The following is a 13,735-nucleotide window of genomic DNA, read 5'->3' on the forward strand; positions in this document are numbered from 1 at the left end:
CAGAGTTCTTGACCTTGGCTAACACCTCAGAATCACCTGGGATGCTGACAGATGTGGTCTGGGCTTCTGGCCTGGTGGTGAAGATTTTTAGAAGGTTCTACATGATTTTAATGAGCTGCCAGTGTTACCAGCTACACAGAGAGGGATGTGACTGAATTCCCCCACTCGCCACCTTTGCCTCCGGAATCGCTGTCCAGCCAGGCCTCCTGACCATGCACTTGAACTGATAAACTGAACCTGACCACTGCACCTGGATTTCCTCTCACAGGTAAGGGTCACGGGACACAGAGTACGGTCCCTGATAAACCCATGAATGCAGTGTTTATCCCTAGACTAGCTGTGCCGGCAGCTCCCCCTCCAGAGCTGAGCCGACGGGACCGCAAATGGATAATTCAGACGCATGACCTCTGGCGTCATTTACATCAGCCGTCATGGGGACCCGAGCTGCCACAGTGCGTGGTGCCAGCTATAGACACCCTGAGTCCACGGACGGATCGTCCCCACAGTGCAGGGGTGCAGCTCAGCTCCTCTGCGAGGCGGGTGCTGGAAGCCCGGTTCTGGACCTCCTGACCCAAGACAACCTCATGCTGGGATCTGTTTGGCCTTTTATCAATAAATGCCCCCAGGACCACTTCAAACCAACTTGGGGCCAGCACTGTGGTGTAGTGGGTAAAGCTGCTGCCTGCAGTGCCAGCATCCCACATGGGCGCCGGTTCGAGTCCCAGCTGCTTCTCTTCTGATCCAGCTCCCTAATGTGCCTGGGAAAGCAGCAGAGGATGGCCCAAGTGCTTGGGTCCCTGCACCCATGTGGGAGACCCAAAGAAGCTCCTGGTTCTTGGACCAGTCCAAGGCGTTGTGATCATTTGGGGAGTGAGCCAGTGGATGTACGATTCTCTCTTTTTCTCTGTAGTTCTTTTTTAAATTTTTTAAATTCTTAAAGAAAGAGCTTATCACCTCTAGTGACTTCCCTGCACCCATTTCTGCTGAAAACACAGCAGAAGCCTTTTGCTATTTTTTCCTGGCATTTTTCAAATGCGTCTTCTGTAGATAGTCAACTTCCCATGTGTCTGTCTACATAAAATTGCTCTTAAAAATACTACAAAGAATTTTCTGTAAAGGGTCCTATTTTAGGTAATGGCAAAACAGATTTTGCATTCGCTAGCAGATTGGGTTTTGTTTGTACCTCCCTCTCCTCCCAGATTAATGCTTCCTTTGGTTTTTAATGGACATTCCTAACATTACTTTAAACTCATCTGCCACTAACTACTGTTTAGTTCCTCTCCAGTCTGAAATCTGCACTGAAGGTCTTTGTTCATATGCCATTTCACATATTAATATATACCCCTATGCTCATCAAGGTCAAAGTGTGGAAAGTTTGTGGGAGTTCATGTGTTGCATAGGGCTTGCATTTTTCAAAGCACTTTTTAAGCACTGTAAAAATTCAATATAGAAAACTGCAGAAGACAAATGTGCCTACTATAAAAAATGTTGTGGAAAAATGGAATTAAATTTATTTTGGTGCCAAAACATTTGAAGCTCATGCATAGTTCTTCTATAATATGCATTTACCTTGAAATTTTTCAAACTCCTATATGTATGATTTTCCATTTTTTTGTACAAAAATAAACTTGTCTTTAAATTCTATTTTCTGTAAACTTTTCTGTTAAAGATTTATTTATTTATTTGAGAGGCAGAGTGGGAGAGACAGAGAGAGACCTTCTACCCACTGGTTCACTCCCCAGACAGCTGCAAGGCCAGAGCTGGGCCAACCCGAAGCCGGGAGCTTCTTTTTCCGGGTCTCCCGTGGAGGTGCAGGGATCCGAGCACTTGGGCCAGCTTCTACTGCTTGCCCAGTTGCAACAGCGGGGAGCTGCACTGGAAGTGGAGCAGCCAGGACTGGAACCAGCGCCCATGTGGGATGCTGGTGCTAGAAGCAGAGGCTTAACCTGCTATGCCACAGCACTGGCTCCTTCCATGAACTTTAAAAAAACAAAACAACTTTACTGGTGGCAGGTAAAGCCACTGCCTATAACGCTGGCATCCCATATGGGCACCAGTTCAAGTCCTGGCTGCTCGATTTCCAATCCAGCTCCCTGCTAATGATCTGGGAAAAGCAGCTGAAGATGGCTCAAGTGTGTGGGCCCCTGTGACCCATGTGGGAGACCTGCACGAAGCTCCTGGCTTTGGGCTGGCCCAACCCCAGCCATCGTGGCCATCTGTGAATCAGTAGATGGGAGAGTGCTCTTGCTTTCTCTCTCTATAATGCTGACTTTCAAATAAGTAAATAAAGCTTAAAAAAAGAACAACCCACCTTTTTGCATTTTCATTCATTTGAATGGCAAGAGAGAGAGAGAGAGAGCCATCTTTCCTTTGCTGGTTCATTCCTCAAATGCCCACAACAGCTGGGTCTGGACCAAGTGAAAATCAGGAGTGCAGAAGCCAATCCAGGCTCCCACGTGGGTGGCAGGGACACAAGAACCTGAGCTATTCCCCTGCTGCCTCCCAGCGGGTGCCACAGAAGGAAGCTGTCTGGGAGACAAGTGGAGCTGAGACCCGAATCCAGGCCCTGCAGGCCTGGATGTAACATCTTAGCTGCTGCGGCAAACCAAACCCGCTCCTCCACAAGCCTTCTGGACACCCCTTATGTGCACTTCACAAACGAGCCAAGCGAGCGCCAGCGTCCCGCAAGGCCCCTGCCCTTTATAACCCGCATCAGCCTTTCAAACGTCACCACCATCTTGACTTCATGATAATCACATGGTCATGGCGAGAGGGAAAGAGCATTCTGAAGAACTGGAAACCAAGGGAAACATATGGAGGCAGAGACTTAGCGAAACACAGAATTGAAAATCACTCGAAGGTCGGTTTGTGAACAGCCAGTTTCTTGCCTTTTGTCTGCTGCTTATCCGCGATGATACAGAAACGCCATCGGAAACAGAGACTCCAGCCAGGCGGCACTTACCACAGGGCGAGTCGTTGCTCAATTTCCTTGAGAAAATTGGTGTGGAATTTGTGCAGAGGCTCGAAGTTGGGGAAGATGAGACTTTTCAGCGTTTCGGGCATGGAGTCCTCTTTGCTGACTGTGCTCTGGAACCACTGGGGACAGAGAGAGGAAGCGTCAGGGGGAGAATTCATGATTCAAGTCCAAGTGCTGCGGAAGCCATGCGGCCGATGTGAGCTTGCGCTCCTGCTACGCGTCCGGCGCCCCCAGAACATGCTGGGTGGCCAGGCCCCGTGCTCTCCCGTCCTTCCGTGAAGCTGGGGAGATGTACTCACACCTGCATCACTGCTTCCTGAAACCGGCTCCACCCACTGTGTCAGCCAGGACACATCTCTTCAATGGCCAACGACTCCGGTGGGAAACTCCATGCTGGCCAACTCCTGGCTAAGCCCTCACTTCGGAGCACGGAGCACCCTCCGCTGCGCCTCTGAGAAACTGCCACCCCTGCTCCTTTGCTAAAACGCTGAGCGGGCAGGTGGCCCATGATGACCCACAGTGGCCCACACTGCTGATGCGAGGGCCTGCCTGGGGCCAAGCACAACACACAGCCCAAGAGACAGAGAAACTCACTGCCTACAGTCCGCCTCCCCACAGCTGGGCTGCTCCCAGAAGCCAGCGGTCGGAAGGGCATCTGGAGGCCCTAGATTTGTACCCAAGGCTGCCCAGCCCTGATTCCAGTCACAGAGGGAGTCTCCTGGGAGGAGGCTCCTGGGGGGCTCCATTTATCACCAAAGAGAAAAGGAGGCTCCCGTTCATCTCTGAGGGCCCCCTTGAGCGGAAGTAAGGAGCGACATTTGACAATGGGCAAAGATGGAACATTCTAGATCAGTGCAAATGGACAGGAAAACATCTAAATTTTCTTCACTTGAAGAACTTCATTCCTTTCTGCTTAAAAAATCACAATTCTAAACATTTTCTAGTACATTCTGCATACACTCTTAGCATCTGATTTCTATAAACCCAGGGTAAAATCCTTTCCACCGAAACCGGAGGCGCCACATGGAATCAGCCGCAGCGTGAGTTCACGTAAATGATGTAATTTAAGGCCGTAAGGAAAAGGTCGCACACACCGAGGTGATGACTTCCAGATCCTTAAGGTAGGTCCGCTCGGTAGTGGAGACTTCTTTAGCAATGAAGTAGGCTTTGTCCGTCGGGAATCTCTGCAATGCCCAGCAAGAGACAAGACAGGATCATCGCTGTTGAGTGCACATGCCTAAGAATGCCCTCATTATGGCAGTCATGACGAAAACGATCTATTACGCACGTATCATTGTTGCTGAGCTGGCACTGGGGCCAAAGGAACTCTCACTGGTTCTCCTTCTCGTGGGGAAGGAACTAGGATAACAGAAAGGCTTTTGTGCTGAGAACATGGGATACTTTGAAAAGTTCATGGAAAGATGAAATTCAAAGATAAATTACTTGGATGCAAAAAAATGAAATTCTTACATAGTTTGTATAATATGCATCTTCCATGAGTATCTGAAGGCCTCTCCTGTCCCCACCCTGTATAGCCTAGGAATCTTTCCTCTGTGTCAGCATTATCAGCAGTGAAAAGATTCAGATTGGTAAAATGACAGAGGGAGGCAGTCTCCAAGGAAATACGTGAGAGACAAACTATGGTCTCTTCCTGGTGCCGCGGGCTGGCAGGGCTGCTCTCCGTGAAGTGGGAGTGATACTGTTTGTCAAGGTCTAAAGAGTCAAGGGAAAAAAACACTGGTGATGCCATGGTCCCTCAATTCCCTGGAGCCCATCAGCACTACCTAAGAGCAGGCTGGCCAAGGATTTTGCTTTCTGTCTAAACAACAAAAGAAAGTCCCTTACTGCCTGCCACCTTGCTCTCTTCCCCTTACAGTCCACCTGATTCTACTTCTGTATCTATACCCTAGCTCCGGAAGAGAATTAAGGCAGAGGCTCAGAGAGTTACTGGCACACCAGGCTCATAGCAGCGCTACTCACAATAGCCCAAAGCAGGATGCGACCCGAATGCCCACTGGGAGATGAATGGAGTTCTACAATGTGGTCCACCCGTTTAATGGAATATCGTTGGGCCTTATAGATAGGAACACTGACACACACGACAATGTGATGACATCTCGCTCAAATAAGCCAGGTACAAGGCACAGAAAACGCAGGATTCCACTCAGGTGAGGGCCCTGAAGTAGTTCATTCATAGACATGGCAAGGGCCCAGGTGGTTACCAGCTCAGGGATAGGGGATGAGGGTTTTTTGGTTTACCAGGTAGAGTTCCAGTCTGGGAAGATGGGAAGTTCTGGGGGGATGGGTGGTGGTGTTGGCTCCACAACATGTCTGGACTCAATACCACTCTGCCTAATTGAATGCCCTTAAAACGGATTCAAATGCTGAATCTTGTTGGTGTGCTCTGCCCACAGTTAGAAATCACCACACCCCCACACCCCTCCCGGCACCTTTCTCCGGCTTTCCTCCTCGTCGTCGGTCCTTGGGCACGCCTGGTCGTTCAGCAGCGGGCTGATCAAGGGCGAGGCCTGCTTGGTGTCAGGGCTCAGGTTGGGAGACAAGGTCACGTTGGTGGGGCCGGCTCCTCCCTGGGAGTTGATGGACAGCTCTGAAAGGTGAGGGCTACCAGTCAGGGAGCCTGTTTGGAGATGAGAAGTTTTAAAGAGAAAAAAAAAAAAGTAATTCCACCTGAGACCTGGTTTCCATTCACAATGTTCACCTCTGCACGTCTCTAGAAACTGGTCTACCTTGTGGCAAACTCAATGCCGTTTGTTATTTTCTAGTTTTTCATTTTCCTCCTAAGTCCAAGTTGCCTTAATATTAAAGATACCAAAGCATGACTAATCCAGTGGAGCCTCAGTTATAAAGTTAACAGTAAAATAGAGAACTCTTTTAGCTAACAATTAAAGGAGCGTAAAAGCATAGTATATTTCCAAGGAGTATTTTCGTCCTTTAACTACTACCTTTGCTGCTTCTAGAAATTACTCAAGAAAGACAGTATCTACACCACAACGAGGCATGAGAAATGACTAGAAAGTAGAGCTACACTAACAAGCATCTAAAGGGCTGGTGTGCTCAGAGGACACGCTACGTCTTAGAACGTTGGGTCACAGCTACGAGAAAGGCCAAGCGACTAAGTCCCCATTCTACAAAGAACAGAAGCAAGCTTGTTATACCTGGTGATGTCATTCCATGTCTCTCACTGTTTGGGACAGAAACACTAGCATCATGTCACATGCAATGGAGGTCAATGACAAATGCAAAGGTGGAGGTCATTACATGATCACAGTTCCCCTTGGGGAGGCAAGGCTGGCAGCTAACGAGTTAGTCCTGGAGAAAGCATACCGTGTTACATCATGTGAAAACGCACACATTACCCGTTACAACGTGACGTGTCCAGGACACTCTCTGCCAGCACAATTTTGCAGATCGTCTGTACCTAAACTCTTGGGAGCTACATGCAAGTTTCAAAATGGACTTGCAGCCCGAGTCTCTCTCCCCAACACTCACATGTGAGCTTCTAAGGCAGGCTGGGCGGAGCTAACGGTGGGTAGACGAAGTGAAATTAACATGCGGCAGTCCTGCTACCCTATAGGAAAGCTGACGGTGACAGTGGGTCAGGCTCACTGCTGCCTACGTCTTCAAAGTTAAGGTGAGGTTTAGTTTCCTGCAAGCACCTCCCTGTTGTCATGGGCTGGAGTTACTGCTCTGCCTTTGGAAATGACAAGAGACCACAGCCTGGGGTGCAGCGGAACTGGGGCAGGCGGTGGCCGTGGTCCCAGCACGAATGACCACACAGAAGCTCCAAAGGTTCTAGATGTTCACGATAGCCCCTGTGCCTGAAGTCCCCAGCTGACCAGCACAGCGGTGCAAAGCCACCTCATCTAGAAAACAAAAGCAGATGTCCTGCCCACTGGCCATCGGTCAGTGCCATGATCCTCGAATGACATGATTAGAAAACGTGAGAAAAGGCAGATTCAAGAAGTTCCCAGTTTTAAAAATCCCTCCACTGCCAAGTCTCCCCATTTGGAATACACATCACGGAAATGAAGCCCTGGTGTTTCGAGACAGACCCGACAGCCCACACACCACCAGCCCCAGTAAACCCCGGAGAAAAAGGCCAGAAATTGCTTCACAAATGTCAATTTTATTGACACCAGTGCACAACGGGATACAACAATCGTGAAAGAATTGGAACTTGGCAATGAGAAATAGTGACAACAAGGCAGCACTGCAATCGTTTCAAAGCACTACACTGGTCTCTTTTCCAAAAACATCACCAAAAGAGCAACGTTATCGCTACAAATCGGGATCAGAAGAGAGCGACTGTGGCAGTGGCAGGTGCTGGAAACATTTCATGCACTTGTGAGTTGCTGTTAGCGTCATGTTTCATTTGTCCTCCATCAGCTGACAAAATTGGGGGCTTCCCCATCAGCTCTCTCGCACAGGGCGTCAGGTCGGGTGGGGCCGGTGTTAACAGCGTGCTGGGGCTTGGATTCGCAGTGCCGTGGAACAGAAAGAGCAAGGACCTCATCAGTGAGAGAGGCGGAGGCAAGAGGAAGAGGCCTTGAGAAGGGCTGTTAAGGGGTGCGGGGTGCAATCAGGCTCTGGACAGCATCCAGCAGAGAGAGAGACTGAGCGCAAAGGGCCGCACGGCCAGGGAGCAGGTCAGGTGCACACATTCCAATACAAACACGTCCCCCCGAAGGCCCAAAGCTGAAGCCTCTGCACACAGTTCCACCCAGGAACACGTCTATGAGTAGACGGGCAGGCTGAGCGAGCGGCTGACAGAGCACGATCATTCCAGGAGTGAAGCAATGGCACACATCTCAAGGACAGTTGTTCAGGCTTGAAGGAGCACCCATGGGCCCACGGTGGAGGCAGGATTCAGGAAGTGGACAGCGGAACATGACCCTCACGGTCACCTGTGTACTTAGAGGCGACAGCTCAGGATCAGCCTACTGTTCGCTGGGGGAAAGCCTGCTGCACCTGACCTGTGCATGACAGCCATGAACTTGTTATGCAACACGCACACCTGGGGATGACCGAGTCAGGGCCGTTCCTTTTCCCCAAAAGGCTACTCCAGCTGGCTTTGTGCCTATTCACATGGCCTAAGACAGGAGGGGCAAGGGGTGTATTTAAACAGAAAGGCCAATACTCACTCAGTAAATACCTAGTAATCAGGTCTAAAAATCTCCCAGCAATTACGAGGAAGGGAGAGGCACAAGATTCGAAGTTCAAGTTTGCTAACTCGAGCTGCGTCCCTGGGAAGGGGCTCCCTCCTGTCCTTGCGAGAGAACCTACTTGAGGCTTTGCAAAGCTACAGGTGACACAGCCCAAACTAAGATATGCAGCTCATGCGCCATTCAGCAATCAACAAAATATGCTAATGAGGGTGATTAGAATTTGGCAGCTGGATGAGTACTTAAAACTCTTTGAGCCATGGCGTGTGACAAGTCTGTACAAGCTGGTGTCCACACAGGTGGCTGCGAAGAGCATGCCCCCCAAAAAAAGGCCAGCGTCCAAGCTGCAGAGTTATGAGACCTACATGGAATTGGGTTTCATTCACTGAAGTAGCCCATTTTGCAAGCAGCAAACCAGAGTGAGTCTGCTGTGACTGCTCCAGCTTCCTAAGGCTAGCTCAGATCTCACAGCCTACCGCCTGTTGTGAGGACACTCCCCAGGCACTGGGGAGCAGACAGAGTGACTGATGGCCATTGCTGTGCAGGGAAATTATGAATGCCCTGAGAGTCTGATTGCGTTTTCCTTTATGACAAATGAACGCCAAGTTACGCCCTCCATCGCAGAGTTCTGATAAATCACTGGGGCGATTCATCAGAGGCAGCACAAGGGCTTAATTAAGGCGCCGGGTGCACAGAGATTAGGAAGAGGTCACCTGTCCCCTGAACACACGCTCTCAAAATCACTTGCCCAATTTTTCAGAAATGGTCCTGTATTGCTTTAATTGCTTCAGACATCATTGCATTTCCGGTAATTCTCAAATCCTTCATCTGGTCCCAGTGATCTCGTGACCATCCCCTCCCTACCCTGAATGTGCGAGAGGGGCGTTTAACTCTATGCCGCTGCTAACACTGCCCTCGTGGGAGGCATTTCTGGTCACTGCTTTTCAAAAGCCTTTTAAATGCACACACTCTCATGGCACACCCAGCTACGGAGCCTCAAATGAGCACGTGGCTCTCAGTGTAGCGTGCAGCCCTGGGACTGCCTTAGGTGCTCAGGAGTTGCAGTGTCCACTAGGCGGGCAGTGGCATCCACGGACCAGCTCCTGGCCATAGGCACAGGGGGAGGCACAAGGAGTCTCGGCCCTGTCTTCTTCCAACTTAGGAGACCTGCAACTTCATCAGCTTGCAGGAGAGACCTAAAAACAGCTCATACAATACTGGGCAAGGACAAAAAAAATCTCTAATCTATTTTGCAAGTCATAAAAATGACATTTCAGAGACTTGATTATGCTGGCCTTTTTTTTTTTAACTGATCAATACATTGGTAATCTCCAATATTTTTCCGGGATAACTTTTTTTTTTTTCCTAGTAAAAGAGAAAACTAGAAAACCTGGCCATAATTTAAAAAATAAAAATCAGTAATAGATTTGCAAAATATTTGCCCATCAGAGTACAGGTTGCTTTCTCTATTTCTTTTCAAAATTTCTTTCGTATTCGTCTCAGATAAAATGCATTTTGCAAGCTTCTAGATGCCACTTGTCTCATAATTTCTCTGTTATCTGGCTCTAAAATATAGGACCTTTTATCTCTATGGACTCCAAGGCACAGACAGGCAAGTACATTGTCCACAGAGGTTTTCATAAAGGCCCTTTTGAGCCCCGCAAGCTCTCTCTGAAAGAGAACAGAATGCCATCTCTCTGGAGAGGATGTGCACTTGAAAGCCATTACTAAGAAAGACCCTCCTGTCCTGAACAGCCAGGCTCACTGCGTCTCACATCCAAGTGGGGTTCCCCATCCAATGGAGCAAGCTAACGAAAAGCAGGTCACGTTTTAAGGATCCACGAGAAAAAGCAGGTGCTGTCCTCTTCCTATACTTCAGGTCGCTGAGGGGATGTGTGTGTGCGCTTGAGACCCAGTTCCTTTACGAACAGTTTTACATGCAGCTACGCAGCCACTTCAGCTTATCATCAAGCAATTCGGAAAGGCAACAGTGATAGAACTTGCAGAAAAAGAGAAACGCCACTAATGTGAGAAATAGCAGGTGCACCAGGCTGTTCTTATGGGAAGAAGAGAAAGGAGAAGGCTCCTGGTTTGAACAGGTAGGGGGGCGGAGGTGGAGGTGGAGGTGGGGGTGGCAGCAGTGTTTGGGTGGGGAACGTGGTGCTTCGTAACAATGAAAAATACCATCTTGTACTCAAAGCTTCAGCCATCAGTGGGAAAGAACAGTTACAATGGACAGTTTTTACAGCGAGATACCTGTTAGGACAAGTAAAAGCCTCATCAGTTTAGATGAACAAGGGATTTTAATTCCGTGCATACACTGTTACATGGGCCCGGCCTCCCATGCTTAGAGAAACACCAAGCTCATTGTTACTGGAGAAGCCAGCAGTTTTCTCAGTGGTGTAAACCCATGCTCTGTGCAGGTACCGCACTGTTGGTGCCGTGGAGAGAAGGGGAAACCAGACAGCATCTGTGAGGGCCTACATCCCGGGTGCCCATCAGATGACAGCCAGCTCACCGGCCCACGAGGAGCCAACTGCGGCTGAGCTGGGCAAGGCCTTCCCTCTATTCCCACCTCTGCCTCCTCCCAGCAAAATAAACACAGCCCAGTGCTCTTAGGGCTGATGGCAAGCTTTCTATCCCCACTTAAACAGATGCGCTCATCCCAACCACGCAGGCAGACCCTTGTGTCTATGTAAGCCACTGTCACAGATGCGCTCTGTTCCCATGAGTCCTTCTGCCCCGGTACGCTGATCCTGCTCGCTTCCAAGGACTTCACCCCTGCCCCTGCCCCTGCCCCCGCCCCCAGCCACACGCACGGCCCCAAGTACGAAGTGCGGGGCTTGCGAGAAGAATCCCTTCCCCTCCTCCTTCCCCACCCGAGGTGGGGTCGCTGTCAGTGAGCAGGATCACTGTACCGGAGAGACAGCAGGTATTCCAAGTACAAACTGGTATTCAGCAGTGTTAAAAAAAAAAAAAAAAAGGAAAGAAAATAAAAGACATCAGACAGTGCTCCAACAATGCGGGGAACAGAAGATACACCATGCTCCAAGGATGAGACAGAGCGCCGGAAACACAGCGTCCTCTGCCACCCAGGTACACGCCAACAGAACGCTGCATACAATGGAACAACAGAAAAATGTTTTCTCCACTTTATTAAACAAATGACAAAAATGAGCATGAAGTCCCCAGCCTTTTTTCCTCTTTGGAAATTAATTCAGTGTATTAGGAATTTTTAATAAGACATTATCTACAGTATTAAATATGCACACAGAGAGAACAGAAGGAAATTGGATTAATCATACAGGCCAAGCTTGTGAGATCTGGTTAGTTAGTGAGGCTATCACAGCAGCTTGCCAAGGCAAAAGGGGGCGGTGGGAGAGGGAAGGCGTGAACCCGTGAGCCATTCAAAGTCAAGGTGCTTCTGGAGGAGCAGTCAGCGTGTGTTCCTAGCGGAGGCGCCCTCTGCCTTAGGTCTTTCTCCAACTCACTGCAGGCACAGCGACAAATGCTGGATTTCTTACAGAGGAACCTCGAGGCCCAGGAAAAAGGACTTGTCAGCAGAGCTGATCCATGAGTAATGCCAGCCTCATCAGCACTGAACTCCGGGCTGCTCAACGACCCTTGTGGCAGAGCGAGCTTGTGACCCGGATGCACAATAAAACAGACCCACTGCCTCGGGGTACCCCAACCACGACGCACCTCTACCTCTCACTCAAAAATGCAGTTAATCACTGGTGATTTTCTGCACACACATACACACACACACACACACGCGTGCACGCAGGGTGATCCTCGCTCCCTCCCCGGAGCCCCGCGTTTGATTGCTTTTGCATGTTTGTGGTACTTTCTAACTGCTCCTCACGGCACCTGGCCCCAGCAGCAAGCTCAAGTATCTTCCAGAACTGTTCTCCAAGACCGAGTTAGCAGCCGCCCCGACCTCCCAGCTAACCTTTCAGAGTGGCTTGTGCAGATCAGATATCTTGTGTCAACGGCTGATGTTTAATCCTCCCTACTTGCGAGGGGAAAAGCCACCCCGAGACGTGGCAGAGTAACACGATCTGGGGCCCCAGGGAGACGCAAGCGAGTGGCCTTCCGCTCCAGGTCATAGGGCAGCACCGGCGGCTCGGTTTCCAGGCTACGCCATGGTGTCCGCGTTAGTGAATCCACGCGGAAGTTATTCTGAACAAATCAGAGTCTATGCGAGGGTAAGAAGAGTTCCTAATTCTTCCCTGGCATCCGCCAGAACACGTCACTGCTTTTGCTAGAACAAAACAGCTCCTTGTGCGAGAGGTTCTGTCTAAGGTGTTTTGGGTGATGTGGTATTGATGAGGCAAGACCCTTTTTAAAAACAAGAGCCCATCTCCCACCTCCCCAACACGTCTATGGCACACAAGTCAGCATCTTAAACCTTTGTCCATGGGGGAGAAACCTCGGACAGCTGTCTCCAGGTCACTCACAGCAATGACTGGCAGCATCCAAACAGGTGGCAGCCCCTTCTGATCTTGGCCCCACAGCTCCAGGCCAAATCATCCTGGAGATTCTTTTTACGTTTCATCATTGTTTGTATTTTTAAATAAACTAGAGCAGGATCATATTAAGTGGCAGCCAGTTTTGGTCTGAGAGTCATGGCTTCCTTTGGAACACCAGCAACTGGTGTCAGAGGTCTGTTTAAGCGATCCCCGTTCCTCTATTAGCTTTCACTCCATTAAGCAGGAACAGATGGAATCAGACTAACGAGGCAAAAACAGTGCCAGTCAATTCTTTGTGTCGCCAGAGTGAATTCCTTCCATCGCTTACTGTTCACTGAAGTTCACTCAACAGGACCTTTGCCTTCCCGATGTTTGCAGGGGGTTTGGGTAGCGTAGCTGAATCTAAAACTCAGCAGAGTTCCCAGCAATGGATTATTTTGAAGCCGTCCCCTCTTGAAGGTTCAGAGAAACGTGCTCTATGCATAGGCATTGCCTAGACAGACTCTTTTGCAGTTTGACTTGCAAGAATGAGCAGTGTCGGCCTGGGCTCACACCGTGGGACGGGCGCTTGGCCTGCCCTAGAGTAACTAAGGGCACGGTCAGAGGAGGACGCATGTGCACTAGGAAGGTCCCTGATAAAGACACGTCCTTGGGAATCAACTCGAACAGCTCTTAAACTTCCGGCTCCTTGGAATAAAAGCCAGGCCAAGTGAAGTGATGGAGACAGAAGCCCATCAATCATTTTAACCTGCTGGCTAAGGGCGTGCCAGGTTTCTTAGTTTTGGGCTAAGCAACTCATTAGGATGCATTTCTTCACGCTGAAGGAATTTCTTCACCTACGTACCTACTCAGGGCTATTGCTCACCAAACCCATTCTGGGTTGCAATACATCATTCTGTTTTAAGTATACATATGTATAAAAAAAAAACTGTAAAAACATGAGCTCACTGATGATACACAGGAAAGGGGAATCTATGTGCACACTGGCAACCATTTTATCAACGTTTAAATTGCTTCCTCCTTTGAGGGCCCAAGTGCTTGGGTCCTGCACCCACATGGGAGACCAGGAGGAGGCACCTGGCTCCTGGCTTCACATCGGCGCA

The 13,735-nt window shown here is 49.6% G+C and overlaps 1 protein-coding gene across 4 annotated transcripts in view; it reads right to left on the reverse strand.

The window, feature by feature from the left end:
- The window catches only part of FARP1 (FERM, ARH/RhoGEF and pleckstrin domain protein 1), a 286,456-nt gene that overhangs the window by 27,175 nt on the left and 245,546 nt on the right, over positions 1–13,735 (reverse strand). For 3 of the 4 annotated variants that reach the window (XM_051850517.3, XM_089303485.1, XM_089303484.1), the window contains exons 14-16: positions 5,428–5,615; positions 4,072–4,161; positions 2,963–3,096 (exon numbers count right to left, since the gene is read on the reverse strand). In XM_051850517.3, the coding sequence (XP_051706477.3) occupies positions 2,963–3,096; positions 4,072–4,161; positions 5,428–5,615 (412 nt within the window). The remainder of the gene's footprint in view (positions 1–2,962; positions 3,097–4,071; positions 4,162–5,427; positions 5,616–13,735) is intronic. The other variant, XM_051850519.3, reaches the window with a different exon arrangement.

The sequence above is a fragment of the Oryctolagus cuniculus genome, chromosome 9 (genome assembly GCF_051225735.1).
Source record: "Oryctolagus cuniculus isolate XC-2025 breed Fujian yellow rabbit chromosome 9, ASM5122573v1, whole genome shotgun sequence".
Classification (NCBI taxonomy): Eukaryota; Metazoa; Chordata; class Mammalia; order Lagomorpha; family Leporidae; genus Oryctolagus; species Oryctolagus cuniculus.